A 27015-nucleotide genomic window follows, 5' to 3' on the forward strand; every position below is an offset into this window, starting at 1 on the left:
ACTGTCCCATCAAACACTCCCAGGGCAGGTACAGCATGGGGTTAGATACAGAGTAAAGCTCCCTCTACACTGTCCCATCAAACACTCCCAGGGTAGGTGTACACGGGGTGTTGACTTGGAACAGCACCCCTGCTGGAGCCATAGTGACATTACCTTACACAATGGCCTTTGTTGGAATTCAGAATGTAAGAACGGTCGTGCTCAGAGATTTACCGCTGCCCAGAGCGTGTTCTGGACCGAGACTGATGCAAAGTCCATGTAGCAGAGACAGGAGAGGGTGCAGCCATCACTCGGGACTGGGTGACTCAACCCCCGATCCCTGAGGTGAATGAACATTGATTAACACATGGTCGCTGCAGTACTCTGTCTCTCTCTCCCTTGTTCTGTTCTTGTTATTTGCTCTTTACTTTTCCTCACGTTTTGCGAGGTTAAAATCAGGGAACCACTCAGCACAGAAGGAGGCCATTTGGCCCGTCGTGCCTGTGGTCGCTCTTTGAAAGAGCGATCCAATTAGTCCCCCGCCCTCCACTCCCCCCAAGCAGAGTTCTCCCCGGTGTCCTGGGACCAATATTTATTCCTCAATCAACATAACCAAAACAGATTATCTGGGTCATTATCACATTGCTGTTTGTGGGAGCTTGCTGTGCATAAATTGAACTGCCGCGTTTCCCACATTACAACAGTGACTGCACTCCAAAAGTACATCATTGGCTGTAAAGCGCTTTGAGCCATCCGGTGGTTGTGAAAGGCGCTATATCAATACAAGTCTTCCCTTCCTACCTTCTTCCCTTCCCTTCCCTTCCCTTCCCTCCTTCCCTTCCCTCCTTCTCTTCTCTTCTCTTCTCTTTTCTCTTCTCTTCTCTTCTCTTTTCTCCTCTCTTCTCTTCTCTCCTCTTTTCTCCTCTCTTCTCTTCTCTCTTTTCTCTTTTCTCTTTTCTCTTCTCTTTTCTCTTTTCTCTTTTCTCTTCTCTTTTCTCTTTTCTCTTCTCTTCTCTTTTCTCTTTTCTCTTTTCTCTTCTCTTCTCTTCTCTTTCCTTCCCTCCTTCTCTTCCCTTCCCTTTGCAGTCCTTCCTTCCTTCTGTCCGTCCGTCCATTCTTTCTTCAAATTTTTCCTTTACAAGTGTTTATCCAATTCCCGGTTTGAAGGTCACTATTGAATCTGCTCCCTCCGCCCTTTCAGGCAGCGCGTTCCCGATCGCAACAACTCGCTGCGTAAAATAAATTCTCCTCATCTCCCCCTCTGGCTCTTTTGCGGATTATCTTCAATCTGTGTCCCTCTGGTTACCGAGCCTCCTGCCCCTGGGAACTGTCTCTCCCCGTTTACTGTGCCACAGCCCTGGCTGACCTCGTCTCTCCCGGTGTAGGTGACGGAGCTGGCACCGTTGGGCTCTCTGTACGACCACCTGAGGGGCCGGCACAGTGCCTTCCCCATCCACATGTTGTGGCTGTACGCTGTGCAGGTGTGTGAGGGCATGGAGTACCTGGAGTCCCAACACTTCATCCACCGCGACCTCGCCGCACGCAACATCCTGCTGGCCGCCGAGGATGCGGTGAAGATCGCCGACTTCGGCCTGACCCGCTCACTCTCCGACTCCGACCACTACGTCATGCAGGCTCATCGCAAGATCCCCTTCGCTTGGTGAGATTATCCACGCACTGTCTGTGGGTCTGTGTGCGACTGTTCGTATGGAGGTGTGTGTGTGACAGTCTGTCTGTGTGAGTGTGTGTGTGTGTGTGTGCAGGGGTGCGTGTGTGTGTGCGCGCCTTGGTGAGATTATGTCGCACTGTCTGTGAGTCTGTGTGCGACTGTTTGTATGTAGGTGTGTGTGTGACAGTCTGTCTGTGTGAGTGTGTGTGTGTGTGTGTGTGCGCGCCTTGGTGAGATTATGTCGCACTGTCTGTGGGTGTGTGTGTGTGGGAGAGTGTGTGTGTGTGTGTGTAGGGTAGGTGTGTGTGTGAGACAGTCTATCTGTGCATGTCTGCCTGTGTGCCTGTGTCTGTGTGAGTGTGTGTGTGTGTGTGTGTATATAGGGTGCGTGTGTGTGAATGTATGTGTCTGTGTGTGCCTTGATGAGATTATGTCGCACTGTCTGTGGGTCTGTGTGTGTACGTGTGTGAGTGTGGGAGAGGTGTGTGTGACAGTCCATCTGTGCGTGTCTGTTTGTGTACCTGTGTCTGTGTATGTGTGTGTGTGTATAGGGGGTGTGTGAGTGTACGTGTCTGTGTGTGCCTTGATGAGATTATGTCGCACTGTCTGTGGGTCTGTGTGTGTACGTGTGTGAGTGTGTGTGTGTGACAGTCTATCTGTGCGTGTCTGTTTGTGTACCTGTGTCTGTGAGTGTGTGTGTGTGTATAGGGGGTGTGTGAGTGTACGTGTCTGTGTGTGCCTTGGTGAGATTATGTCGCACTGTCTGTGTGAGCGTGTGTCTGTGTGCGGGTGTGTCTGTGTGCGAGTGTGTGTGAGTGCCTGTCACCGTCTAACCTGTGTGAACGGGTATGGATACACGTGCTCTCTAATCCAATTCTGTGTGTGTGTGTGTGTGTGTGTGTGTGCATACTGTCGATGTGTCCACATGTTTACAAGCGCTCTGTGTATGCGTGTGTAAAGCGGTGTGCAATCGAGGTGTGCACATGCAGGAGGTTGTGTACAATTGCACAACTGTACAGCTGTGTGGAGCTGTACAATCACTGTGTACACGTGCACCAGTACACAGGGAGATGAAAGAACTCTGCCCCGACACACACCCGCGCGGCGACACAAAGCGTGTACAGCGTCCCGATACTGTGCGAGGGAGACGATCTCCCCCCCCCCCGGCTCCCCCCACCGGCAGGGAATGGCTTCATCCATTCACGCTCAACCCGTCCGTCAGCGAACGCTCTGTGTTCCCCGTCGAGACATTCCGGCTCCCATTTCTTTTGTTCTTTTTTCCCAGGTGCGCTCCAGAGAGCCTGAAATCCGGAACGTTTTCCCACGCGTCCGACGTCTGGATGTACGGAGTGGTGCTGTGGGAGCTGTTCTCATACTGCGAGGAGCCCTGGATGGGAATGTACGGCCGAGAGGTAAAGCGAGTCGTCGAATTCCGCCAGTGATTGTCAAACTGAAAAGTAGATCGCTGGAAACTGTTGCCCAGTGTCAGCCGCGGCTCAGTGGGCAGCACCCTCGCCTCGGAGTCAGAAGGTTGTGGGTTCGAGTCCCACTCCAGGGACTTGAGCACAAGATCTAGGCCAACACTTCCAGTACAGTACTGAGGGAGCACCACACTGTTGGAGGGGCAGTACTGAGGGAGTGCTGCACTGTCGGAGGGGCAGTACTGAGGGAGCGCCGCACTGTCGGAGGGGCGGTACTGAGGGAGCGCCGCACTGTCGGAGGGGCGGTACTGAGGGAGCGCCGCACTGTCGGAGGGGCGGTACTGAGGGAGCGCCGCACTGTCGGAGGGGCGGTACTGAGGGAGCGCCGCACTGTCGGAGGGGCAGTACTGAGGGAGTGTCGGAGGGGCAGTACTGAGGGAGCGCCACACTGTCGGAGGGGCGGTGCTGAAGGAGTGCCGCACTGTCGGAGGGGCAGTACTGAGGGAGTGCCACACTGTCGGAGGTGCCGTCTTTCGGATGAGGCGTTAAAACGAGGCCCCGTCTGCTCTCTCAGGTGGATGTCAAAGATCCCAGGGCACTATTTCAAAGAAGAGCAGGGGAGTTCTCCCCGGTGTCCTGGGGCCAATATTTATCCCTCAATCAACATCACAAAAACAGATTATCTGGCCATTATCACGTTGCTGTTTGTGGGAGCTTGCTGTGCACAAATTGGCTGCCGTGTTTCTCACATTACAACAGTGACTACACTCCAAAAAGTACTTCATTGGCTGTAAAGTGCTTCGAGACGTCCTTATAATGTATTGCCTTCATGGGTTCTTTGCTTGAGAATTCATAGCAACACATTGCTATTAAGAACTAGTTGGTTTATTAGCAAAAGGTTTAACAATCACACGACACATTACCAGTTCATTCTCCGGGCTCACAACCACCTGCCCCAACGTGGATCCCCCGAACCCAACTGGCCGGGGTTTTATTGAGTCTTGTGAACATCACGTGACTGGCTAAGCCCCTCCCAACTCAGCAGGTCCAGCAACCTGTGAGCATGCTCACTGGTGCATACATTACAATCCTGCGATTGTAAAAGGCACCATAGAAATGCACGTTCTCCCTGTCTTGAGAGCACCGAGTGGCGAAAATGCATGCTACCTGTCCTTGCCACCAGGGGTCACAACATCGCCACCGGGCATTTGCTGCCCGCTGTTTGCTGAGAGGGGGGAGGGCATCGATCGCCCCACAAGTGTCCCAGATCATCCGGGTACACGTCAGCCACTGCCCCATCTCCTCCCAACGCCCATTTCTTGCGCTGTTGTACCACTCGTGCTCGGTCCGCGAAACAAAATGGTGGCACTCAACGTCTATTTGTGGCTCCATTTGAAAATGGGCACAATGGGCTGAGTGACCTCCTTCTGCGCTGTGAGGTTTTATCCCGTGAGGAGTGCCCCCCGCCCCCCAACCCCCACCCGAGGGGGGTCCAAAGCCAGGCCCTCCAGCACCAGCGGTATCTAGGGGTGGGAGGCCAGTACTGCACCTGCAGGAAACCTGTCGATCGCCAACACCTTTTGCTGGCAATGTCGCAGGTTTACTTCGGGCAAAAGGAACGGGTGGAGCCTTTCCGAACCAATAAAATTGCCCCTATCTGTCACCCCTTCTCCCCATGGCTCAGTGGGCAGCACACTCGCCTCGGAGTAAGAAGGTTGTGGGTTCAAGTCCCACTCCAGAGACTGGAGCACAAAATCCAGGCTGACACTCCCAGTGCAGTGCTGAGGGAGCGCCACACTGTCGGAGGGGCAGTGCTGAGGGAGCGCCGCACTGTCGGAGGGGCGGTGCTGAGGGAGCGCCGCACTGTCGGAGGGGCAGTGCTGAGGGAGCGCCGCACTGTCGGAGGGGCGGTGCTGAGGGAGCGCCGCCCTGTCGGAGGGGCGGTGCTGAGGGAGCGCCGCACTGTCGGAGGGGCGGTGCTGAGGGAGCGCCGCACTGTCGGAGGGGCGGTGCTGAGGGAGCGCCGCACTGTCGGAGGGGCCGTGCTGAGGGAGCGCCGCACTGTCGGAGGGGCGGTGCTGAGGGAGCGCCGCACTGTCGGAGGGGCCGTGCTGAGGGAGCGCCGCACTGTCGGAGGGGCAGTGCTGAGGGAGCGCCGCACTGTCGGAGGGGCAGTGCTGAGGGAGCGCCGCACTGTCGGAGGGGCAGTTCTGAGGGAGCGCCGCACTGTCGGAGGGGCGGTGCTGAGGGAGCGCCGCACTGTCGGAGGGGCGGTGCTGAGGGAGCGCCGCACTGTCGGAGGGGCAGTGCTGAGGGAGCGCCGCACTGTCGGAGGGGCAGTGCTGAGGGAGCGCCGCACTGTCGGAGGGGCAGTACTGAGGGAGCGCCGCACTGTCGGAGGGGCGGTGCTGAGGGAGCGCCGCACTGTCGGAGGGGCAGTGCTGAGGGAGCGCCGCACTGTCGCAGTTCCACATTCTCACCGCTCTCTGGGTAAAGAAGTTTCTTCTGAATTCTCCATTGGATTTATTAGTGACTGTCTTATCCCTCTCACCCATCACCCCCTGTGCTCGCTGCCCCGTGTCCTAACTCGCACCTAGTCCCTCTCACCCATCACCCCCTGTGCTCGCTGCCCCGTGTCCTAACTCGCACCGAGTCCCGCTCACCCATCACCCCCTGTGCTTGCTGCCCCGTGTCCTAACTCGCACCGAGTCCCGCTCACCCATCACCCCCTGTGCTCGCTGACCTACATTGGCTCCCGGTTAAGCAATGCCTTGATTTCAAAATTCTCATCCTTGTTTACAAATCCCTCCATGGCCCTCGCCCCCTCCCTATCTCTGTAATCTCCTCCAGCCCCACAACCTCCCCGAGATGTCTGCACTCCTCTAATTCTGCCCTCCTGACCATCCCTGATTATAATCACTCCACCATCGGTGGCCGTGCCTTCTGTTGCCTGGGCCCCAAGCTCTGGAACTCCCTCCCTAAACCTCTCGACCTGCGCTAATTTCTACTTACGCAGCTCGGTGTCAAATTTGTTGTCTCATAATATTCCTATGAAGTGCCTTGGGTCGGTTGACTACATTAAAGATGCTATATAAATACAAGTTATTGTTATATTGATGGCCTCTGTAATGTATGCTCACAGGTTTGTAGAGCTTTTGAAGCGGGCAGGTCGGAGGGCCTCCTCGTTGGGCCTGCTCCTGGGGCCTGGCGGAGGGTCGAGGGGTTCGTTCAGCCCGACTGCCTGCCTCTCTTCCGCGCTTACATCCGAGCCAGGGTGTCCCTGGAGATGGAACACGCGGTGTCCACCGGTACGCTCGCGTGGGGTGATGGGTGAGCGGGACTCGGTGCGAGTTAGGACACAGGGCAGCGAGCACAGGGGGTGATGGGTGAGCGGGACTGGGTGCGAGTTAGGACACGGGGCAGCGAGCACAGGGGGTGATGGGTGAGCGGGACTCGGTGCGAGTTAGGACACGGGGCAGCGAGCACAGGGGGTGATGGGTGAGCAGGACTCGGTGCGAGTTAGGACACGGGGCAGCGAGCACAGGGGGTGATGGGTGAGCGGGACTCGGTGCGAGTTAGGACACGGTGCAGCGAGCACAGTGGGTGATAGGTGAGAGGGGTAAGACAGTCACTAATAAATCCAATGGGGAATTCAGAAGAAACTTCTTTACCCAGAGAGCGGTGAGAATGTTGAACTCGCTGCCACAGGGAGGGGTTGAGGCGAATAGTATCGTTGCCGGAGGGACTGGGAGTTCATCATCACCCCCAGCAACAGAATTTTAATTTGATTGGTATAATGTTCAAAAGTTTTATTCATTTGTCGGTTCTAGTGTCCCCTTTAATAAGGAGGGGCACTTGATTTAAAGTTTTATGAAACAAATAGTTGTCGAGCTGTTGAGTGGGAGTGGCTCAATGGGATGGTCACATGACTCAATAAAACCCCGGCCAGTTGGGTTCGGGGGATCCACGATGGGGCAGGTGGTTGTGGGCCTGGTGGATGAACTGGAACTGTGGTGCGATTGTTAAACCTTTGTTAATAAACCATCTAGAAACAAAGAAACATAGAAAATAGGTGCAGGAGTAGACCATTCCGCCCTTCGAGCCTGCACCGCCATTCAATAAGATCATGGCTGATCATTCACCTCAGTACCCCTTTCCTGCTTTCTCTCCATACCCCTTGATCCCCTTAGCCGTAAGAGCCATATCTAACTCCCTCTTGAATATATCCAATGAACTGGCATCAACAACTCTCTGCGGCAGGGAATTCCACAGGTTAACAACTGTCTGAGTGAAGAAGTTTCTCCCCATCTCAGTCCTAAATGTCCTACCCCTTATCCTAAGACTATGTCCCCTGGTTCTGGACTTCCCCAACATCGGGAACATTCCTCCCACATCTAACCTGTCCAGTCCCGTCAGAATCTTAAACTTTTCTACAAGATCCCCTCTCATCCTTCCATACTCCAGTGAACAAAGACCCAGTTGATCCAGTCTCTCCTCATATGACAGTCCTGCCATCCCGGGAATCAGTCTGGTGAACCTTCGCTGCACTCCCTCAATAGCAAGAACGTCCTTCCTCAGATTAGGAGACCAAAACTGAACACAATATTCAAGGTGTGTCCTCACCAAGGCCCTGTACAACTGCAGTAAGACCTCCCTGCTCCTATATTTAAATCCTCTAGCTATGAAGGCCAACATGCCATTTGCCTTCTTCACCGCCTGCTGTACCTGCATGCCAACTTTCAATGACTGATGTACCATGACACCCAGATCTCGTTGCACCTCCCCTTTTCCTAATCTGCTGCCATTCAGATAATATTCTGCCTTCGTGTTTTTGCCCCCAAAGTGGATAACCTCACATTTATCCACATTATACTGCATCTGCCATGCATTTGCCCACTCACCTAACCTGTCCAAGTCACCCTGCAGCCTCTTAGCGTCCTCCTCACAGCTCACACCGCCACCCAGCTTAGTGTCATCTGCAAACTTGGAGATATTACACTCAATTCCTTCATCTAAATCTTTAATGTATATTGTAAAGAGCTGGGGTCCCAGCACTGAGCCCTGCGGTACCCCACTAGTCACTGCCTGCCATTCTGAAAAGGATGGTGAGAATGTGGAACTCGCTGCCACAGGGAGGGGTTGAGGCGAATAGTATCGATGCATTTAAGGGGAGGCTGGACAAGCGCATGGGGGAGAAGGGAATAGAGGGTTACGCCGATAGATTTAGATGAGGAGGAGGCTCGAGTGGAGCATAAACGCCGGCATGGCCTGGTTGGGCCGAATGGCCTGTTTCTGTGCCGTATATCGCATGTAATCCTGCGTGATAGATTCTTGGGCACTAAAGGAATCCAGGACGATAGGAATAGTGCAGGAAGGTGGTGTTGAGGTAGATCAGCCATGGTCTTCAGGTCAAACTCAGAGCAAACTCGAGAAGAAAGAAAGATCTGCATTTATACAGCGCCTTTCACGACCACCGGACATCCCAAAGCGCTTTACAGCCAATGAAGTGCGTTTGGAGTGTAGACACTGTTGTAATGTGGGAAACGCCAATTTGCGCACAGCAAGCTTAATAGCAATGTGTTGCTATGAATTCTTAAACAAAGAACCCAGGAAGCGACCTCTAGTTCTGGTCTCCCCCACAAGTGAAAATATCATCTCTGCAGCAGGTTTGTGTTTGATGTTGTGTGCAGTGATACCAAGTGACTCTCTCTCTCTGTCTCTCTCTCTCTCTCTCCAGATTTTAATGATGATTGATCGGGAGAGGAAGAGGCTGGAGCAGCCCGTCGATTGCCCAGCGAATATTTACAACACGGCGCTGCAGTGTTGGTCCATTGCTCCCGAGGATCGCCCAACATTCAGCACGCTCCGGCCGGCGATCAAGGAGGTACGACCAGCTCCCGCTGTTTATGCTGCCGGGTGTACTCGGGCTCCCCCTGGTGGACTCCTGGTGTAATAACAACAAAAGCTCATGTGGCGAGGTCATGTGATCGCAGTTCTGTTCGGAGCCATCTTGTAGTGCGTGTGTGTAATGGCGTCTAAAGATGTCACCTTTCCCGGTTTTCACCCCACTTCCCCCCCCCCCCCCCCCGCCCCCCACCCCCCAACCAACCCTGCCGCCAGACACACACCCCCACCCCCCCCGCCCCGCCCCCCTACCCCGGTATTTGGCCTAACAGTCTGCTGGGACCGCGCGCCATGTCGGACTATTCCGCCGTGGGAGAGGCGGCGTCCTGTGCCTGGCCTTCGCAGTGCGGGTCACTGGGGAGTAGTGGGGGGCGCGGGGGGGTTGCCAGGCCTCTCCTCTTCTAGGGAGCCTCGACCTTGAGCAGAAAGTCCCGGTCAGCGAGATTGTGACATGTATGAAGAAAGTGGTTTTAGTGAGTGTGCTTTAGAAACAGAACATAGAAAATAGGTGCAGGAGTAGGCCATTCGGCCCTTCGAGCCTGCACCGCCATTCAATATGATCATGGCTGATCATGCAACTTCAGTACCCCACTCCTGCTTTCTCCCCATACCCCTTGATCCCTTATCCTTCGACTGTGGCCCCTGGTTCTGGACTTCCCCAACATCGGGAACATTCTTCCTGCATCTAACCTCTCCAGTCCCGTCAGAATTTTATATGTTTCTATGAGATCCCCTCTCATTCTTCTAAATTCCAGTGAATATAAGCCCAGTCGATCCAGTCTTTCTTCATATGTCAGTCCTGCCATCCCGGGAATCAGTCTGGTGAACCTTCGCTGCACTCCCTCAATAGCAAGAATGTCCTTCCTCAGATTAGGAGACCAAAACTGTACACAGCAGGAATGGGGTACTGAAGTTGCATGTTCAGCCATGAACTCATTGAATGGGGGTGCAGGCCCGAAGGGCCGAATGGCCTACTCCTGCACCTATTTTCTATGTTTCTATGTTTCTACAATATTCAAGGTGTGGCCTCACCAAGACCCTGTACAACTACAGTAAGACCTCCCTGCTCCTGTACTCAAATCCTCTCGCTATGAAGGCCAACATGCCATTTGCCTTCTTCACCGCCTGCTGTACCTGCATGCCAACTTTCAATGACTGATGTACCATAACATCCAGGTCTCGTTGCACCTCCCCTTTTCCTAATCTGTCAGCATTCAGATAATAATCTGCCTTTCTTTTTTTTTCCACCAAAGTGGATAACCTCACATTTATCCACATTATACAGCATCTGCCATGCATTTGCCCACTTACCTAACCTGTCCAAGTCACCCTGCAGCCTCTTAGCATCCTCCTCACAGCTCACACTGCCACCCAGTTTAGTGTCATCTGCAAACTTGGAGATATTACACTCAATTCCTTCGTTTAAATCATTAATGTATATTGTAAATAGCTGGGGTCCCAGCACTGAACCCTGCGGTACCCCACTAGTCACTGCCTGCCATTCAATGGGAGAGGGTGTGATTTTTGTGAGTGGGAACGGTATCGAGAGAGTGAGCACACAGGGTGAAAGGGCTGTGCGCAGGGGGTTAAATGGAGAGTGTGCGGGGGTGGGGGGGGTGAAAGGGCGTGTGCGCGGAGGGGTGAAAGGGCGTGTGTGTGGGAGGGTTTTAAGGGCGAGTGCGCAGTGGGGGGGGGTTTAAGGTGAGTGTGTGGGGGGGGCGTTTTAAGGGCGAATGCGGGGGGGGGATTTAAGGGCGAGTGCGGGGGGGGTGGTTTAAGGGCGAGTATGGGGGGAGGGGGGTTTAAGGGCGAGTGGCGGGGGGGATTTAAGGGCGAGTGCACGGGGGGGTTTAAGGGTGAGTGCGCGGGGGGGGTTTAAGGGCGAGTGCACAGGGAGGGGGCAGTTTAAGGCGAGTGCGGGGGGGGGGGGTTTAAGGGCGAGTGCGCGGGGGGGGGTTTAAGGGCGAGTGCGCGGGGGGGAGTTTAAGGGCGAGTGCGCGGGGGGGGGGTTTAAGGGCGAGTGCGCGGGGGGGGGGTTTAAGGGCGAGTGCGCGGGGGGGTTTAAGGGTGAGTGGCGGGGGGGATTTAAGGGTGAGTGCGGGGGGGGGTTTAAGGGCGAGTGGCGGGGGGGTTTAAAGGGCGAGTGGCTGGGGCGGGGGTTTAAGGGCGAGTGGCGGGGGGGTTTAAGGGTGAGTGGCGGGGGGGGGTTTAAGGGTGAGTGCGGGGGGGGGGTTTAAGGGCGAGTGGCGGGGGGGTTTAAAGGGCAAGCCCGGGGCGGGGTTACAGGGCGAGTGCGCGGGGCTTACAGGGTCAGAGTGCGGAGGTTACAGGGTGAGTGTGGGTTAACCAGGGCATGAGGAGCTGTACCGATCAGGTTCCTTGTTCCCCTCAGGCTCGTCCAATGGAAGTCAAAGCGCTCCAGGACTTCAGCGAGGCGGGCAAGCTGAAGATGCAGATCAACGATCCCATCACGGTTATCGATGCGCGGTGGGTACCCATTGCGGGCGGGTGGTGGGGGGAGTGTCTGCCCACACTGCGTGATACAGCCCACCCTACCCTCCTAGAGGAGGGGGGGCAGTGTTACACCGAGGGGTGTGGGGTATATCAGTGTTACAGTGAGGGGTGTGGAGTGTTACAGTGAGGGGTGTGGGGTATATCAGTGTTACAGTGAGGGGTGTGGGGTATATCAGTGTTACAGTGAGGGGTGTGTGGTATATCAGTGTTACAGTGAGGGGTGTGAGGTATATCAGTGTTACAGTGAGGGGTGTGGGGTATATCAGTGTTACAGTGAGGGGTGTGAGGTATATCAGTGTTACAGTGAGGGTTGTGGGGTATATCAGTGTTACAGTGAGGGTTGTGGGGTATATCAGTGTTACAGTGAGGGGTGTGGGGTATATCAGTGTTACAGTGAGGGGTGTGAGGTATATCAGTGTTACAGTGAGGGTTGTGGGGTATATCAGTGTTACAGTGAGGGTTGTGGGGTATATCAGTGTTACAGTGAGGGGTGTGGGGTATATCAGCGTTAGTGAGGGGTGTGGGGTATATCAGCGTTACAGTGAGGGGTATGGGGTATATCAGTGTTACAGTGAGGGGTGTGGGGTATATCAGTGTTACAGTGAGGGGTGTGGGGTATATCAGTGTTACAGTGAGGGGTGTGGGGTATATCAGCGTTACAGTGAGGGGTGTGGGGTATATCAGTGTGTTACAGTGAGGGGTGTGGGGTATATCAGTGTTACAGTGAGGGGTGTGAGGTATATCAGTGTTACAGTGAGGGGTGTGGGGTATATCAGTGTTACAGTGAGGGGTGTGGGGTATATCAGTGTTACAGTGAGGGGTGTGGGGTATATCAGTGTTAAAGTGAGGGGTGTAGGGTATATCACTGTTACAGTGAGTGCTGTAGGATATATCAGAGAGTTTTACAGTGAGGGGTGTGGGATATATCAGAGTGTTTCAGTGAGGTGTGTGGAGTATATTAGAGTGTTATAGTGAGGGGTGTGGGGTATATCAGTGTTACAGTGAGGGTTGTGGGGTATATCAGTGTTACAGTGAAGGGTGAGGGGTATATCAGTGTTCCAGTGAGGGTTGTGGGGTATATCAGTGTTACAGTGAGGGGTGTGGGGTATATCAGAGTGTTACAGTGAGGGGTGTGTGGTATATCAGTGTTACAATGCGGGGCGTGGGGTCTATCAGTGTTACAGTGAGGGGTGTGAGGTATAGCAGTGTTACAGTGAGGGGAGTGGGGATTATCAGATTGTTACAGTGAGGGGTGTGGGGTATATCAGTGTTACAGTGAGGAGTGTGGGGTATATCAGTGTTACAGTGAGGGCTGTGGGGTATATCAGTATGTTACAGTGAGGGCTGTGGGGTATATAAGTGTTACAGTGAGGGGTGTGGGGTATATCAGTGTTACAGTGAGGAGTGTGGGGTATATCAGTGTTACAGTGAGGGGTGTGTGGTATATCAGTGTTACAGTGAGGGGTGTGAGGTATATCAGTGTTACAGTGAGGGGTGTGGGGTATATCAGTGTTACAGTGAGGGGTGTGAGGTATATCAGTGTTACAGTGAGGGTTGTGGGGTATATCAGTGTTACAGTGAGGGTTGTGGGGTATATCAGTGTTACAGTGAGGGGTGTGGGGTATATCAGTGTTAGAGTGAGGGGTGTGAGGTATATCAGTGTTACAGTGAGGGTTGTGGGGTATATCAGTGTTACAGTGAGGGTTGTGGGGTATATCAGTGTTACAGTGAGGGGTGTGGGGTATATCAGCGTTAGTGAGGGGTGTGGGGTATATCAGCGTTACAGTGAGGGGTATGGGGTATATCAGTGTTACAGTGAGGGGTGTGGGGTATATCAGTGTTACAGTGAGGGGTGTGGGGTATATCAGCGTTACAGTGAGGGGTGTGGGGTATATCAGTGTGTTACAGTGAGGGGTGTGGGGTATATCAGTGTTACAGTGAGGGGTGTGGGGTATATCAGTGTTACAGTGAGGGGTGTGGTGTATATCAGCGTTACAGTGAGGGGTGTGGGGTATATCAGTGTGTTACAGTGAGGGGTGTGGGGTATATCAGTGTTACAGTGAGGGGTGTGGGGTATATCAGTGTTACAGTGAGGGGTGTGGGGTATATCAGTGTTACAGTGAGGGGTGTGAGATATATCAGTGTTACAGTGAGGGGTGTGGGGTATATCAGTGTTAAAGTGAGGGGTGTAGGGTATATCACTGTTACAGTGAGTGCTGTAGGATATATCAGAGAGTTTTACAGTGAGGGGTGTGGGATATATCAGAGTGTTTCAGTGAGGTGTGTGGAGTATATTAGAGTGTTATAGTGAGGGGTGTGGGGTATATCAGTGTTACAGTGAGGGTTGTGGGGTATATCAGTGTTACAGTGAAGGGTGAGGGGTATATCAGTGTTACAGTGAGGGCTGTGGGGTATATCAGTGTTACAGTGAGGGGTGTGGGGTATATCAGTGTGTTACAGTGAGGAGTATGGGGTATATCAGTGTTACAGTGAGGGGTCAGTGTTACAGTGAGGGATGTGGGGTATATCAGTGTTACAGTGAGGAATGTGGGGTATATCAGTGGTACAGTGAGGGGTGTGGGGTATATCAGCGTTACAGTGAGGGGTGTGAGGTATATCAGTGTTACAGTGAGGGGTGTGGGGTATATCAGTGTTACAGTGAGGGGTGTGGGGTATATCAGTGTTACAGTGAGGGGTGTGGGGTATATCAGTGTTACAGTGAGGGGTGTGGGGTATATCAGTGTTACAGTGAGGGGTGTGGGGTATATCAGTGTTACAGTGAGGGGTGTGGGGTATATCGGTGTTACAGTGAGGGTGTGGGGTATATCAGTGTTACAGTGAGGGGTGTGGGGTATATCGGTGTTACAGTGAGGGGTGTGAGGTATATCGGGGTGTCACAGTGAGGGGTGTGGGGTATATCAGTGTTACAGTGAGGGGTGTGGGGTATATCGGTGTTACAGTGAGGGGTGTGAGGTATATCGGGGTGTCACAGTGCCAGTGTGTGTGTGTGTGGGTTACGGGGTGTGACCGGTTCGGTTCGGGCACTGAGGATTTGTGTGGAGAGGTGGTTCCCGGCCTCACTCGCTGCTCTTTCTCCTTCTAGGCCGGAGCTGGTGTTCTGGCGGGGCCAGAACAGGAAGACACTGCAGGTGGGCCTGTTCCCTCAGGCCTATGTGAGCGCCATCCGTTCGGGGCCCGCCATCAGCGGCCCCCTGAAAAGCAGCTTCATCCACTCGGGGCACGGGGACATCGACCCTCGCCGTTCCTGGGGCTTCCCGGAAAAGATCAACGAGTAAGTCTCCAGTTCCAGGCCTTTCCCTGAACTCCCGCTTTCGGGCTGCTTTTACCGTCGGGTGAGAATTTGACCGGAGCGAGCGGTATAAAGATAAATAGCTGCCGTGGCTTCCCGGGACAGCCTCCGTTTTCGGAACGTACCGAGCAGGACGATATTCCGGCCATTCCGAAAACAAAATATTATCACTATCGCCGGGAATGTCGGCCATTTTTTGGGGCGATATAGACCACGATGCAAAGTCTGGCTCATCGAATCATAGAAAATTTACGGCACGGAAGGAGGCCATTCGGCCCATCGTGTCCGTGCCGGCCGACAAAGAGCCACCCGGCCTAATCCCACTTTCCCGCTCTCGGTCCATAGCCCTGCAGGTTACGTCACTTCAGGTGCACATCCAAGTACTTTTTAAATGTGGTGAGGGTTTCTGCCTCTACCACCCTTTCAGGCAGTGAGTTCCAGACCCCCAACGCCCTCTAGGTGAAGACATTTCCCCTCAAATCCCCTCTAAACCTTTCAACTAATTTAAATCTATGCCCCCTGGTTGTTGACCCCTCTGCTAAGGGAAATAGGTCCGTCCTATCCACTCTATCCAGGCCCCTCATAATTTTATACACCTCAATAAGGTCTCCCCTCAGCCTCCTCTGTTCCAAAGAAAGCAACCCCAGCCTATCCAATCTTTCCTCATCGCTAAAATTCTCCAGTCCTGGCAACATCCTCGTAAATCTCCTCTGTACCCGTTCCAGTGCAATCACATCTTTCCTGTAATCTGGTGACCAGAACTGCACGCAGTACTCCAGCTGTGGCCTAACCAGTGTTTTATACAGTTCAAGCATAACCTCCCTGCTCTTGTATTCTACGCCTCGGCCAATAAAGGCAAGTATTCCGTATGCCTTCTTAATCACCTTATCCACCTGGCCTGCTACCTTCAGGGATCTGTGGACCTGCACTCCCAGGTCCCTTTGTTCCTCTGCATTTCTCAGTGTCCTACCATTTAATGTGTGTTCCCTTGCCTTGTTAGCCCCTCCCCAAATGCATTACCTCACACTTCTCCGGATTGAACTTCATTTGCCATTGCTCTGCCCACCCGACTCCCAGGCTCTTTCTGTGGATAATGGTGGGTTGGAATAAAAACAGAAAATGCTGGAAATACTCAGCGGGACGGGCAGCATCTGTGGAGAGAGAGAAACAGAGTTAACGTTTCATGTCGATGGCCTTTTGTCAGTGCTGGGTTGGATTAGGAGCTGTTCAACCAGTTAAGCTTCGGGAAATTGACCAGGGGTTCTTTATTTTATTCATTCACGGGATGTGGACATCGCTGGCAAGGCCGGCATTTATTGCCCATCCCCTAAGCGCCCCTCGAGAAGGTGGTGGTGAGCCCTCTTCTTGAACCGCTGCAGTCCGTGTGGTGAAGGTGCTCCCACAGTGCTGTTAGGGAGGGAGTTCCAGGATTGTGACCCAGCGACGATGAAGGAACGGCCGATATATTTCCCAGTCGGGATGGTGTGTGACTGGGAGGGGAACGTGGAGGTGGTGGTGTTCCCATGCGCCTGCTGCCCTTGTCCTTCTAGGGGGGAGAGGTCGCGGGTTTGGGAGGTGCTGCCGAAGAAGCCTTGGCGAGTTGCTGCAGTGCATCTTGTCGACGGTGCACACTGCAGCCAGGGGGCGCCGGTGGTGGAGGGAGTGAGTGTTGAAGGTGGTGGGTAGGGCGCTTTGTCCTGGATGGTGTCGAGCTTATTGTTCCTGCCCCTTCTGGAAGAGTGACATGCAACTTGGGAGGTGCCTGCTGCTGTTGGGGTGGGGCGTTGATGGGAAGAGGCTACACAACCGACCTCCTTGGCATGCAGGGGCCAAAGGTCGAAAGAATGAGTCAGAGTGTGATGTACATTGAGGGGGCTGCCGTGGGATACCGCTTCTGCCTGACGACAGTGTCCCGTAATGGACACAGGGACAGCTCTGACTCCCAATGGCTCTTCCGACCTTCAGAGGTCAAGGAAGGCCATTCAGTCCATCTTCGCCCATCCATCTGAATGACCCAACATCACTCCCCAAGCGATTCCGGGCATATTTCAAGAACGTAAGAATTAGGAGCGGGAGTCGGCCATCCAGCCCCTCGAGCCTGCTCCGCCATTCAATGAGATCATGGCTGATCTTCGACCTCAACTCCACTTCCCCGCCTGATCCCCATATCCCTCGATTCCCCGAGAGTCCAAAAATCTATCGATCTCACCCTTGAATCGACTCAATGACCGAGATTCCACAGCCCTCTGGGGCAGAGAATTCCAAAGATTCACAACGCTCAGAGCGAAGATATTCCTCCTTATCTCATTCCGAAATGCTCAGCCTGAGATCTAGCCCACCGCCCACATTGCTTTTCTGTGTCACAGGTAAAATGTTTCCCTCCCTCTCTTTCCCCCTTACTCCCGCACCCCCCCTCCCCACCCACAGCAGCCCCTCCATCGGGCTTTCACCCATTCTGTTCACTGACCCATCTCTCTGATCTCACAGGAGGTCCTTGTGTGTACTGGACAACAGGAACCCGATCCAGCTGCTGACAATGTCGGGTAAGTCGGGGGCCTGGGGTGACTGAGGGGGGGGGTGGGGAGGTGACTGGGGGGGGGGGGCCGGAGGTGACTTGGGGGGTGGGGGGCGGGCAGAGGTGACTGGGGAGGCCAGGGGTGACGAGGGTGGGGGGGCGCCAGGGGTGACAGGAGGAGGGGGCTGGGGTGTGAGGGGGGCCAGGGTGACTGGGGGGGGAACGGAGTGACTGGGGGGCCCCAGGTGACTGGGGGCTATCTCTCTCTCTCTTTATCTCTCTATCTATCTCGCTCTCTCTCTCTTTCTCTTTCTACCTCTCTTTCTACCTCTCTTTCTACCTCTCTATCTACCTCTCTTTATCTATCTCTCCATCCATATCTATCTATTTCTCCACCCACACCTTCCCATCCACCTCTCTCTCCATCCATCTCTCTCTCTCCATCCATCTCTCTCTCTCCATCCATCTCTCTCTCTCCATCCATCTCTCTCTCTCCATCCATCTCTCTCCATCCATCTCTCTCTCTCCATCCATCCATCTCTCTCTCTCCATCCATCTCTCTCTCTCTCCATCCATCTCTCTTTCTCTCCATCCATCTCTCTTTCTCTCCATCCATCTCTCTCTCTCTCCATCCATCTCTCTCTCTCTACATCCATCTCTCTCTCTCTCTCTCTACATCCATCTCTCTCTCTCTCTCTCTACATCCATCTCTCTCTCTCTCTCTCCATCCATCTCTCTTTCTCTCCATCCATCTCTCTCTCTCTCCATCCATCTCTCTCTCTCTCTACATCCATCTCTCTCTCTCTCTCTCTACATCCATCTCTCTCTCTCTCTCTCTACATCCATCTCTCTCTCTCTCTCTACATCCATCTCTCTCTCTCTCTACATCCATCTCTCTCTCTCTCTCTACATCCATCTCTCTCTCTCTCTACATCCATATCTCTCTCTCTCTACATCCATCTCTCTCTCTCTCTCTCTCCATCCATCTCTCTCTCTCCATCCATCTCTCTCTCTCCATCCATCTCTCTCTCTCTCCATCCATCTCTCTCTCCATCCATCTCTCTCTCCCCATCCATCTCTCTCTCTCCATCCATCTCTCTCTCTCCATCCATCTCTCTCTCTCCATCCATCTCTCTCTCTCCATCCATCTCTCTCTCTCTCCATCCATCTCTCTCTCTCTCCATCCATCTCTCTCTCTACATCCATCTCTCTCTCTACATCCATCTCTCTCTCTCTCTCTCTCTACATCCATATCTCTCTCTCTCTACATCCATCTCTCTCTCTCTCTCTCTCTCTCCATCCATCTCTCTCTCTCCATCCATCTCTCTCTCTCCATCCATCTCTCTCTCTCCATCCATCTCTCTCTCTCTCTCCATCCATCTCTCTCTCTCTCCATCCATCTCTCTCTCTCTCCATCCATCTCTCTCTCTCTTTACATCCATCTCTCTCTCTCTCTCCATCCATCTCTCTCTCTCTCTCCATCCATCTCTCTCTCTCTCCATCCATCTCTTTCTCCATCCATCTCGCTCTCTCTACATCCATCTCTCTCTCTCTCTACATCCATCTCTCTCTCTCTCTCTCTCTCCATCCCTCTCTCTCTCTCTCTCTCTCCATCCCTCTCTCTGACCCAGAAGGCCATGTGTAGCCTGTATGGGTGCCCCTTCCTGCAGTGTGTTAATTACTGATCAGGCCCCCCCTCCCCCTGCCTGTGTGTTTTAACCCTCAGGCCTATCCCGAAGTTTGGACTCCAACATCGACACGAAGGAGCGCCTGTCTGGGGGCAGCCCAGAGCCGAGCCCAGGGCTGAGGTGCACCTCCAAGGACCGCCCCCGGCGGGTGGGCGAGCAGCAGGCGGCGGCAGGGCGGGCCGCCCGGGGCCCGGCCAACGAGAAGCCGCGGAAAGGCCCCCGGGACGGGCGGCGGTGGGCGGCCGAGGCCGAGGACGTGGTGCCTGCCGTGGCCAAGCTGCGGCTGCGGCCATCCCAGCCCCGGCCCAACTGCTGGTCCGTGGTCTGGCCCCAGCTGGACCTGCACATCCCCGGCACTGGCGACCGCAGCAGGACCCAGCACCCTGTCGACCAGAGGAAGGACGCGAGGGTCTCCCGGCCGGGCGAGCACCAAGGTAGACCCCGTGGTCCCCGGGGCAATTATCTGCACAAGAGTGTCTCCAAGGAGGCACGAGCGTCCCATCCAGAGGCGGGGCTTAACCGGCAGGGGAGCGGCCCTAGTCTACAGGAGAAAATCACACGTGTACGTTATGACCGAGACAATCTGTTGCTGCGAGCTGATCTCCCCCACCCCGTGGCGACGCGCGCAAAGACCGCCAGAAATAGGAGCAGGAGTCGGCCATTCGGCCCCTCGAACCTCATTCAATAAGATCCGATCATGGGCTCAGCTCCACTTCCCCGCCCGCTCCCCATAACCCTTCATTCCCTTATCACTCAAAAATCTGTCTATCTCCGCCTTAAATATATTCATTGACCCAGCCTCCACAGCTCTCTGGGGCAGAGAATGCCACAGATTTACAACCCTCAGAGAAGAAATTCCTCCTCATCTCAGTTTTAAATGGGCGGCCCCTTATTCTGAGACTATGTCCCCTCATTTTAGTTTCCCCTATGAGTGGAAATATCCTCTCTGCATCCACCTTGTCGAGCCCCCTCATTATCTTATATGTTTCGATAAGATCACCTCTCATTCTTCTGAACTCCAATGTGTCTAGGCTCAACCTATCCTCATAAGTCAAACCCCTCGCCCCCGGAATCAACCGAGTGAACCTTCTCTGAACAGCTTCCAATGCAAGTATATCCCTCCTTAAATACAGCGACCAAAACTACACGCAGTACTCCAGGTGTGGTCTCACCAATACCCTGTACAGTTGTAGCAGGACTTCTCTGCTTTTATACTCCATCCCCCTTGCAATAAAGGCCAAGATACCATTGGCCTTCCTGATCACTTGCTGTACCTGCATACTCACTTTTTGTGTTTCATGCACAAGGACCCCCAGGTCCCTCTGTACTGCAGCACTTTGCAATTTTTCTCCATTTAAATTATAATTTGCTTTTCTATTATTTTCCTGCCAAAGTTGATCAGCTCGGACCTGTGCCCTTTCAGGCCGCTATGAGGAACCGCCTGCGGGCGGGTGGGGCGAAGAGTGGAGCGGGAGGCTAAATCTCAGGGCCAATTAGAGTCTAATTGTTGAGGGAGGTTTCTGTCAGTTGGCGCATGCTGATAAAAAGACACGTCCAAAAAAACTAACAAGGGGACTGGACGTTGTGAAGTGGGGTGGTGACGGGAATTTTAATTTCCGCTCCGGCCCATCCAGACTTCAGGCTCATGTGAGGACCTCCCCTCACCCTGGCCCCACCCCTGATGTCAATTTACCCAGAATGCCGGATGGGGGCGTCAGAAACAGGAACTCCAGACATGTTGCCGAGCACTGCGAGTCCCGCCCACACATTTTGGGAACGTGTTATTTTACCGTGACTCTGGGGAAACTGTTCACTGAACTTTTAACACAAGCAAAATAGGAATGAAAGCCAACACTGGTACAGATGGAAGCAGGGGCGGTATTAGGGGGGGAGGGGCTGGGTGGGGAGAGCGAGGGAGTGGCTGGGTGGGAACAGCGGGGGAGGGGCTAGATGGGTGATGGGGGCTGGGTGGGGAGAGCGGGGGAGGGGCTGGGTGGGGAGAGCGGGGGAGGGGCTAGATGGGGCAGGGCTGTATGGGGAGAGCAGGGGAGGGGCTATATGGGGCGGGGCTGTGTGGGGAGAACGGGGGAGGGGCTGTGTGGGGAGAGCAGGGGAGGGAGAACGGGGGAGGGGCTGGGTGGGGAGAGTCGGGGGAGGGGCTGGGTGGGGAGAGCAGGGGGAGGGGCTGGGTGGGGAGAGCGGGGGAGGGGCTGGGTGGGGAGAGCGGGGGAGGGGCTGGGTGGGGTGGGGCTGGGTGGAGAGAGCGGAGGTGGGGTGGGAAGGGCTGGGTGTGGAGAGTCAGGGGGGTACAATGGATGGCAGTGCAAAGGGTGAGGAAAGGGTTGTAGCAGTGGGAGAGCGGCAAGGGGCTGAATTAAAATGCGGGCAGATTCTTAACGAGAGAAGGGGAAAGTTAGCTGTAGAATCGGGGAGTGCTGTTAGGATGTGGGGAAGGAAGAAGGACACGCACGCACGCGCACACTCTCGCTCACTCGCTCACTCGCTCACACGCTCACTCGCTCACTCGCTCACTCGCTCACTTGCTCACTTGCTCACTCGCTCACTCGCTCACGCGCTCACGCGCTCGTTCACTCACTCGCTCACTCGCTCACTTGCTCACTCGCTCACGCGCTCACTTGCTCACTCGCTCACGCGCTCACTCGCTCACTCGCTCACGCGCTCGTTCACTCACTCGCTCACTCGCTCACGCTCACAGTAACTGACCCTGGCCATTCCATGCTCCTCGCCCATTAGGTCCAGGAGGCGGTGCATGGGGTTACCACAGAGGAATGCCACGAAGCCTTGCAGGCCAGCAACTTCGATACGCAGAAGGCGACCCAACACTTAAAGGTAAGATGGGGTATTGGGGCGGGCAGCGGTGGATGAGGGGGAGGGGGGGGGGGGTTGGGGGGAGACAGCAGCGGGCGAGGGGGTGGTGGCAGCGGGCGGTGGGGGGGGGCGAGCGAGAGGGGGAGCAGGCAACCAGTTATCGGGGCGGGCGGGTAGACGAGGGATGGGCATCGGCGGGCGGGGGGGAGGGGGGCGATCAGGGGCGGGCGAGGGGGATATTGGCCGGTCAGCTCGACGAGCTGAGCACCCTCGAGGACCTGCTGTGAGGTTGGGTCAGGAGGAGTTGAAGTGACGGCTTATTTCCCCGGGGTTAAGCTGAGCCCTGTCACCAGCCGATAAGGGGTGGGGGGTTCCAGACCGGTAATTATCGGCAGGGAACATTTTGGGACACAGTACATGAATAATTTGAGACACGACGTGTGGTGGGAGTAGCATTGAGTAGCTGGGCCTGTATTCTCTGGAGTTCACTCGAAGGTTCACTCGATTGACTCCTGGGATGAGGGGGCTGTCCTGTGAGGAGAGATTGTGTCGACTGGGCCTATACTCTCTGGAGTTTAGAAGAATGAGAGGTGATCTGATTGAAACGTGTAAGATTCTGAGAGGAAGTGACAGGGTAGATGCAGGGAGGATGTTTCCCCCCGGGCTGGGGAGTCTAGAACCAGGGGTCACACAGTCTCAGGATAAGGGGGCGGCCATTTAGGACTGAGATGAGGAGGAATTTCTTCACTCAGAGGGTGGTGAATCTTTGGAATTCTCTGCCCCAGAGGGCTGTGGAGGCTCAGTCCTTGAGAATATTCAAGACCGAGATAGATTTTTGGAGTTTAGAGGGATCGAGGGATATGGGGATCGGGCGGGAAAGTGGAGTTGAGGTCGAAGATCAGCCATGATCTTATTGAATGGCGGAGCAGGCTCGAGGGGCCGAATGGCCGACTCCTGCTCCTATTTCTCGAGTTCTTAGCATTCTTGGGCGGAACAGGTGACCTTCGACCTCCTGATTCCCAAAGCTCTCCAACACTTGGAGGGTTTTCCTGGCCTCGTGGTCCGGGTCTGCTGATGAGAGATTAGCCAACAACTCCACTGTCGCCGCGACGACCGGCAGGGCGGGCCAGGGGGACCTTGGCGCTTGTTGTTGTGGTCTAGCCAACGCTGCGTTCCCGACTGTACCCTCCCCCCCCCCTCCCCGTTCCCACCGGCTCACGGACCCTCCACTTCCTTTCCGTCAGATCCAGCAGCTCTACAACATGAGTCGGAAGTCCCACGAGGAATGTCAGCGAATCCTACAGGATTTTAGTTGGAGCCTGGAGAGCGCCAGCCAGTACCTGCTGAAGAAGAGGGTGAGTATGCCCGGTGGGGCAAGGCGTCGGGAGCGGTCCGGAGATACGCCCCCCCCAGCGCCAAACCCTTGGGCTGCGTGGAATTAACTGGGCCCAAGGTTGGCACCGGGGGGGGGGGGGGGCTGTGACCGGGAGGTTATTGGAGGAGGGAGGAGTCTGCCAGGATTGCCCGATCTGGTGACACCCCACCCGTTTCATAATAGCACGGGTTTGGAGGTCAGGGGTCAAGGGACACGATCGGGCTGGGCAGACACGCCCTCCTGAGGGGGCATCCCCTGGGTGGTGCCCATGGAACCCTATTACCCGGCAACAGTCAGCACCTTCAGCCGAACAAGTGCAAGAGTAAAAGTAATAGAGTATGGGAGGTGATCTGAAGGGGAATTTTATCTGCACCTGTATCCAACCCTGTGATGTACCTGCCCTGGGAGTGTTTGATGGGACAGTGTAGAGGGAGCTTTACTCTGTATCTAACCCCGTGCTGTACCTGCCCTGGGAGTGTTTGATGGGACAGTGTAGAGGGAGTTTTACTCTGTATCTAACCCCGTGCTGTACCTGCCCTGGGAGTGTTTGATTGGACAGTGTAGAGGGAGCTTTACTCTGTATCTAACCCCGTGCTGTACCTGCCCTGGGAGTGTTTGATGGGACAGTGTAGAGGGAACTTTACTCTGTATCGAACCCCGTGCTGTCCTGGATCTGGGACTAATATAATAATGGAAATAAAATGCTTTAATTTGCCCCGCGTTTTTCTGCATAAACTTCCCGTTTTCCATTTGCAGTTGAAATCCTGACGCTCCTACAAGGAATCTAAGGAAGATAGCAGGAATCTTGTTTCAGCAAGGAACTGGACGACAGAACTCTATGGACCTATTTTCTTGGACTGTTTTTGCCCAGCTTGGTGTGAAGATTCCAGGGAGGAGCGGGTGAACTTTTAGTGCCTTTCGATTAATCGGCAGGTTTCACATTGATAACCCTGTGCCGATTGGTTAGCTCCTGTGCGACCTCCTTCGGCGTTCCGAATTGGCCGTTGTGGGGCAGGCCTTGTGGGTTATGACCTTTCACCCTCTTCCACACCCTTTGCAAACTGTTTGAATTCAACGCGCCATTGTGAGAATTTCAGCCTCGTTTCGTGCGATTGGTCCGGGAGTGGGTGGGGGGGAAGGTTGCTTACTTGTTTGCGTGACCAGGTGACGTGATCCAGGAAGTCGCCTGATTGAAAATACCAGGCCATGAATGGAAACGACTTCATCCTCCCGAAGGATCAAGGCATCCAGATGTTCCGGACGGACAAAGTGCAGCGTCGGTGGAATGGACACACGACATCCCTTGTACCCCTCTCTCAAAAACTCGTCCTCCACCTACAAAGCCGACTCTGGATGGAACGCAGAGAACAGAAACAGAATCTTCGGCCCATCAGATCCAGGCCGGTGTTTATTGGCTGGCCTCCCACATCCGTCTCCACCCCTGCCTCAGCTCCTCCGCTGCTGAAGCCCTCATCCGTGCCTTTGTTACCTCTAGACTTGACTATTGCAACGCAGTCCTGGCTGATCTCCCACATTCTACCCTCCGTAAACTAGAGGTGATCCAAAACTCGGCTGCACTGTGTCCTAACTCGCACCGAGTCCCGCTCACCCATCACCCCCTGTGCTCGCTGCCCCGTGTCCTAACTCGCACCGAGTCCCGCTCACCCATCACCCACTGTGCTCGCTGCCCCGTGTCCTAACTCGCACCGAGTCCCGCTCACCCATCACCCCCTGTGCTCACTGCCCCGCGTCCGAACTCACACGGAGTCCCGCTCACACCCATCACCCGCTGTGCTCACTGACCTACATTGGCTCCCGGTTAAGCAACGCCTCGATTCCAAAATTCTCATCTTTGTTTACAAATCCCTCCGTGGCCCTCGCCCCTCCCTATCTCTGTAATCTCCTCCAGCCCCACAACCCCCCGAGATGTCTGCGCTCCTCTAATTCTACCCTCTTGAGCATCCCTGATTATAATCGCCCCACCATCGGTGGCCGTGCCTTCTGTTGCCTGGGCCCTAAGCTCTGGAACTCCCTCCCTAAACCTCTCCGCCTCTCTCTCTCCTCCTTCAAGACTCTCCTTAAAACCGACCTCTCTGACCAAGCTTTTGGTCACCTGCCCTAATTTCTACTTGTGCGGCTCGGTGTCAAATTTTTAATCTCTTAATACTCCTGTGAAGCGCCTTGGGGCGTTTCACTACGTTAAAGGCGCTATATAAATACACGTTGTTGTTGCCTCCTCTAATCCCCAACTTCATCTCAGCTTATCAGCAAAACCTTTTATTCCTTTCTCCCTCATGTCTGACTTCCCCTTAAATGTATTGATGCTATTCGCTTCAACCACTCCCTGTAGCTGAGTCTAGACAGAGTAGACCGAGAGAAACTGTTCCCATTGGCGGAAGGGTCGGGAACCAGAGGACACAGATTTAAGGCGATTGGCAGAAGAACCAAAGGTGACACGAGGGGAAGCTTTCTTGCGCAGCGAGTGGTTAGGATCTGGAATGCGCTGCCCGAGAGGGCGGTGGAGGCAGACTCAATCGCGGCTTTCAAAAGGGAGTTGGATAAGTGCCTGAAGGAAATAAATTTGGCAGGGCTAGGCGGGTAGAGGTCGCGGGTTTGGGAGGTGCTGCCGAAGAAGCCTTGGCGAGTTGCTGCAGTGCATCTTGTAGATGGTGCACACTGCAGCCAGGGGGCGCCGGTGGTGGAGGGAGTGAATGTTGAAGGTGGTGGGTAGCGTGCCCATCAAGCGGGCTGCTTTGTCCTGGATGGTGTCGAGCTTCTCGAGTGTTGTCGGAGCTGCACTCATCCAGGCAAGTGGAGAGTGTTCCATCCCACTCCCGACTTGTGCCTTGTAGATGGTGGGAAGGGAGCCAGGAGGTGAGACACTTGCCCAGAATACCCAGCCTCTGACCCGCTCTTCTAGCCACAGTATTTATGTGGCTTCTCCAGTTAAGTTTCTGGTACAAAGCGGGGTTGTGGCATCTCCTGAGACGTCTATTCCGTCCCTCTGACTCTTTAACCCCGCGCCCCCCCCCCCCCCCCGCCGGCACCAACGCCTTGGTCTCACCTGGAAATGGACACTGCCATTCGCCAATCTAACCCTCAATGACCCCCGACCTCTCCGTTGTGGTACGCCCTTGTACAGTAAGACTATTTGCCTTAAATCGTCGCTGTTTTGTTATCCTTTGCCGGTCTTTGTATCTAGAATAAACCGAACTCGAGTCATTTCCGTGTCCGATCATTTTGTGCTTGACCCCTGACCGAAGAGGTCACGCCACGATTGGCGGCCATCTTGACACTGCCGTTTCTTTTTGCCTCGCGCTCTCAAATCTTTACCGGCTGTCGCTGGAGGCCGTCGAAACTAAGAGGGGTGGGGTGCCGAAATGACCCAAGAGGGAACATTCGAAGGAGGAAGGAGGCCATTCAGCCCATCGAGCCCGCTCAGCCATTCAGTGACATCATAGACTGATCTGCCTCTCGACTTCCATCCACCTGCCTTGGTCCCATAAGCCTTCATACCCTGACACAACATAAGTCTGTCTATCTCAATTTTGACATTTTCAATTGAGCTTCACCCGCCCCAGCCTCAACAGCTTTTTCTGGGGGGTGGGGGGAGGGGGGAAGGGGGGAAGGAGAGGGTGGGGGAAGAGTTCTAGATTCCCACCGCCCTTTGTGTGAAGAAGTGCTTCCTGACATCACCCCTGAACGGCCTGGCTCTAATTTTAATGTAAAGCCCCCCTTGTTCTGGACTCCCCCCACCAGAGGAAATAGGAGCAGGGGTCGGCCATACGGCCCCTCGAGCCTGCTCCGCCAT

At 54.5% G+C, this 27015-nt stretch overlaps 1 protein-coding gene across 1 annotated transcript in view; it reads left to right on the forward strand.

Annotated features, from left to right (window-relative positions):
* tnk1 (tyrosine kinase, non-receptor, 1) overlaps positions 1 to 26426 on the forward strand; it is an 85031-nt gene extending 58605 nt beyond the window's left edge. The window contains exons 6-15 of the mRNA XM_070863311.1: positions 1365 to 1639; positions 2934 to 3060; positions 8807 to 8953; positions 11366 to 11460; positions 14591 to 14779; positions 17285 to 17340; positions 19039 to 19562; positions 21755 to 21850; positions 23074 to 23184; positions 23961 to 26426. Of these exons, the coding sequence (XP_070719412.1) occupies positions 1365 to 1639; positions 2934 to 3060; positions 8807 to 8953; positions 11366 to 11460; positions 14591 to 14779; positions 17285 to 17340; positions 19039 to 19562; positions 21755 to 21850; positions 23074 to 23184; positions 23961 to 23972 (1632 nt within the window). The 3' untranslated portion in view covers positions 23973 to 26426. The remainder of the gene's footprint in view (positions 1 to 1364; positions 1640 to 2933; positions 3061 to 8806; positions 8954 to 11365; positions 11461 to 14590; positions 14780 to 17284; positions 17341 to 19038; positions 19563 to 21754; positions 21851 to 23073; positions 23185 to 23960) is intronic.
* The last annotated feature ends 589 nt before the right edge of the window (positions 26427 to 27015 follow it).

The sequence above is a fragment of the Pristiophorus japonicus genome, chromosome 20 (genome assembly GCF_044704955.1).
Source record: "Pristiophorus japonicus isolate sPriJap1 chromosome 20, sPriJap1.hap1, whole genome shotgun sequence".
NCBI lineage: Eukaryota > Metazoa > Chordata > Chondrichthyes > Pristiophoridae > Pristiophorus > Pristiophorus japonicus.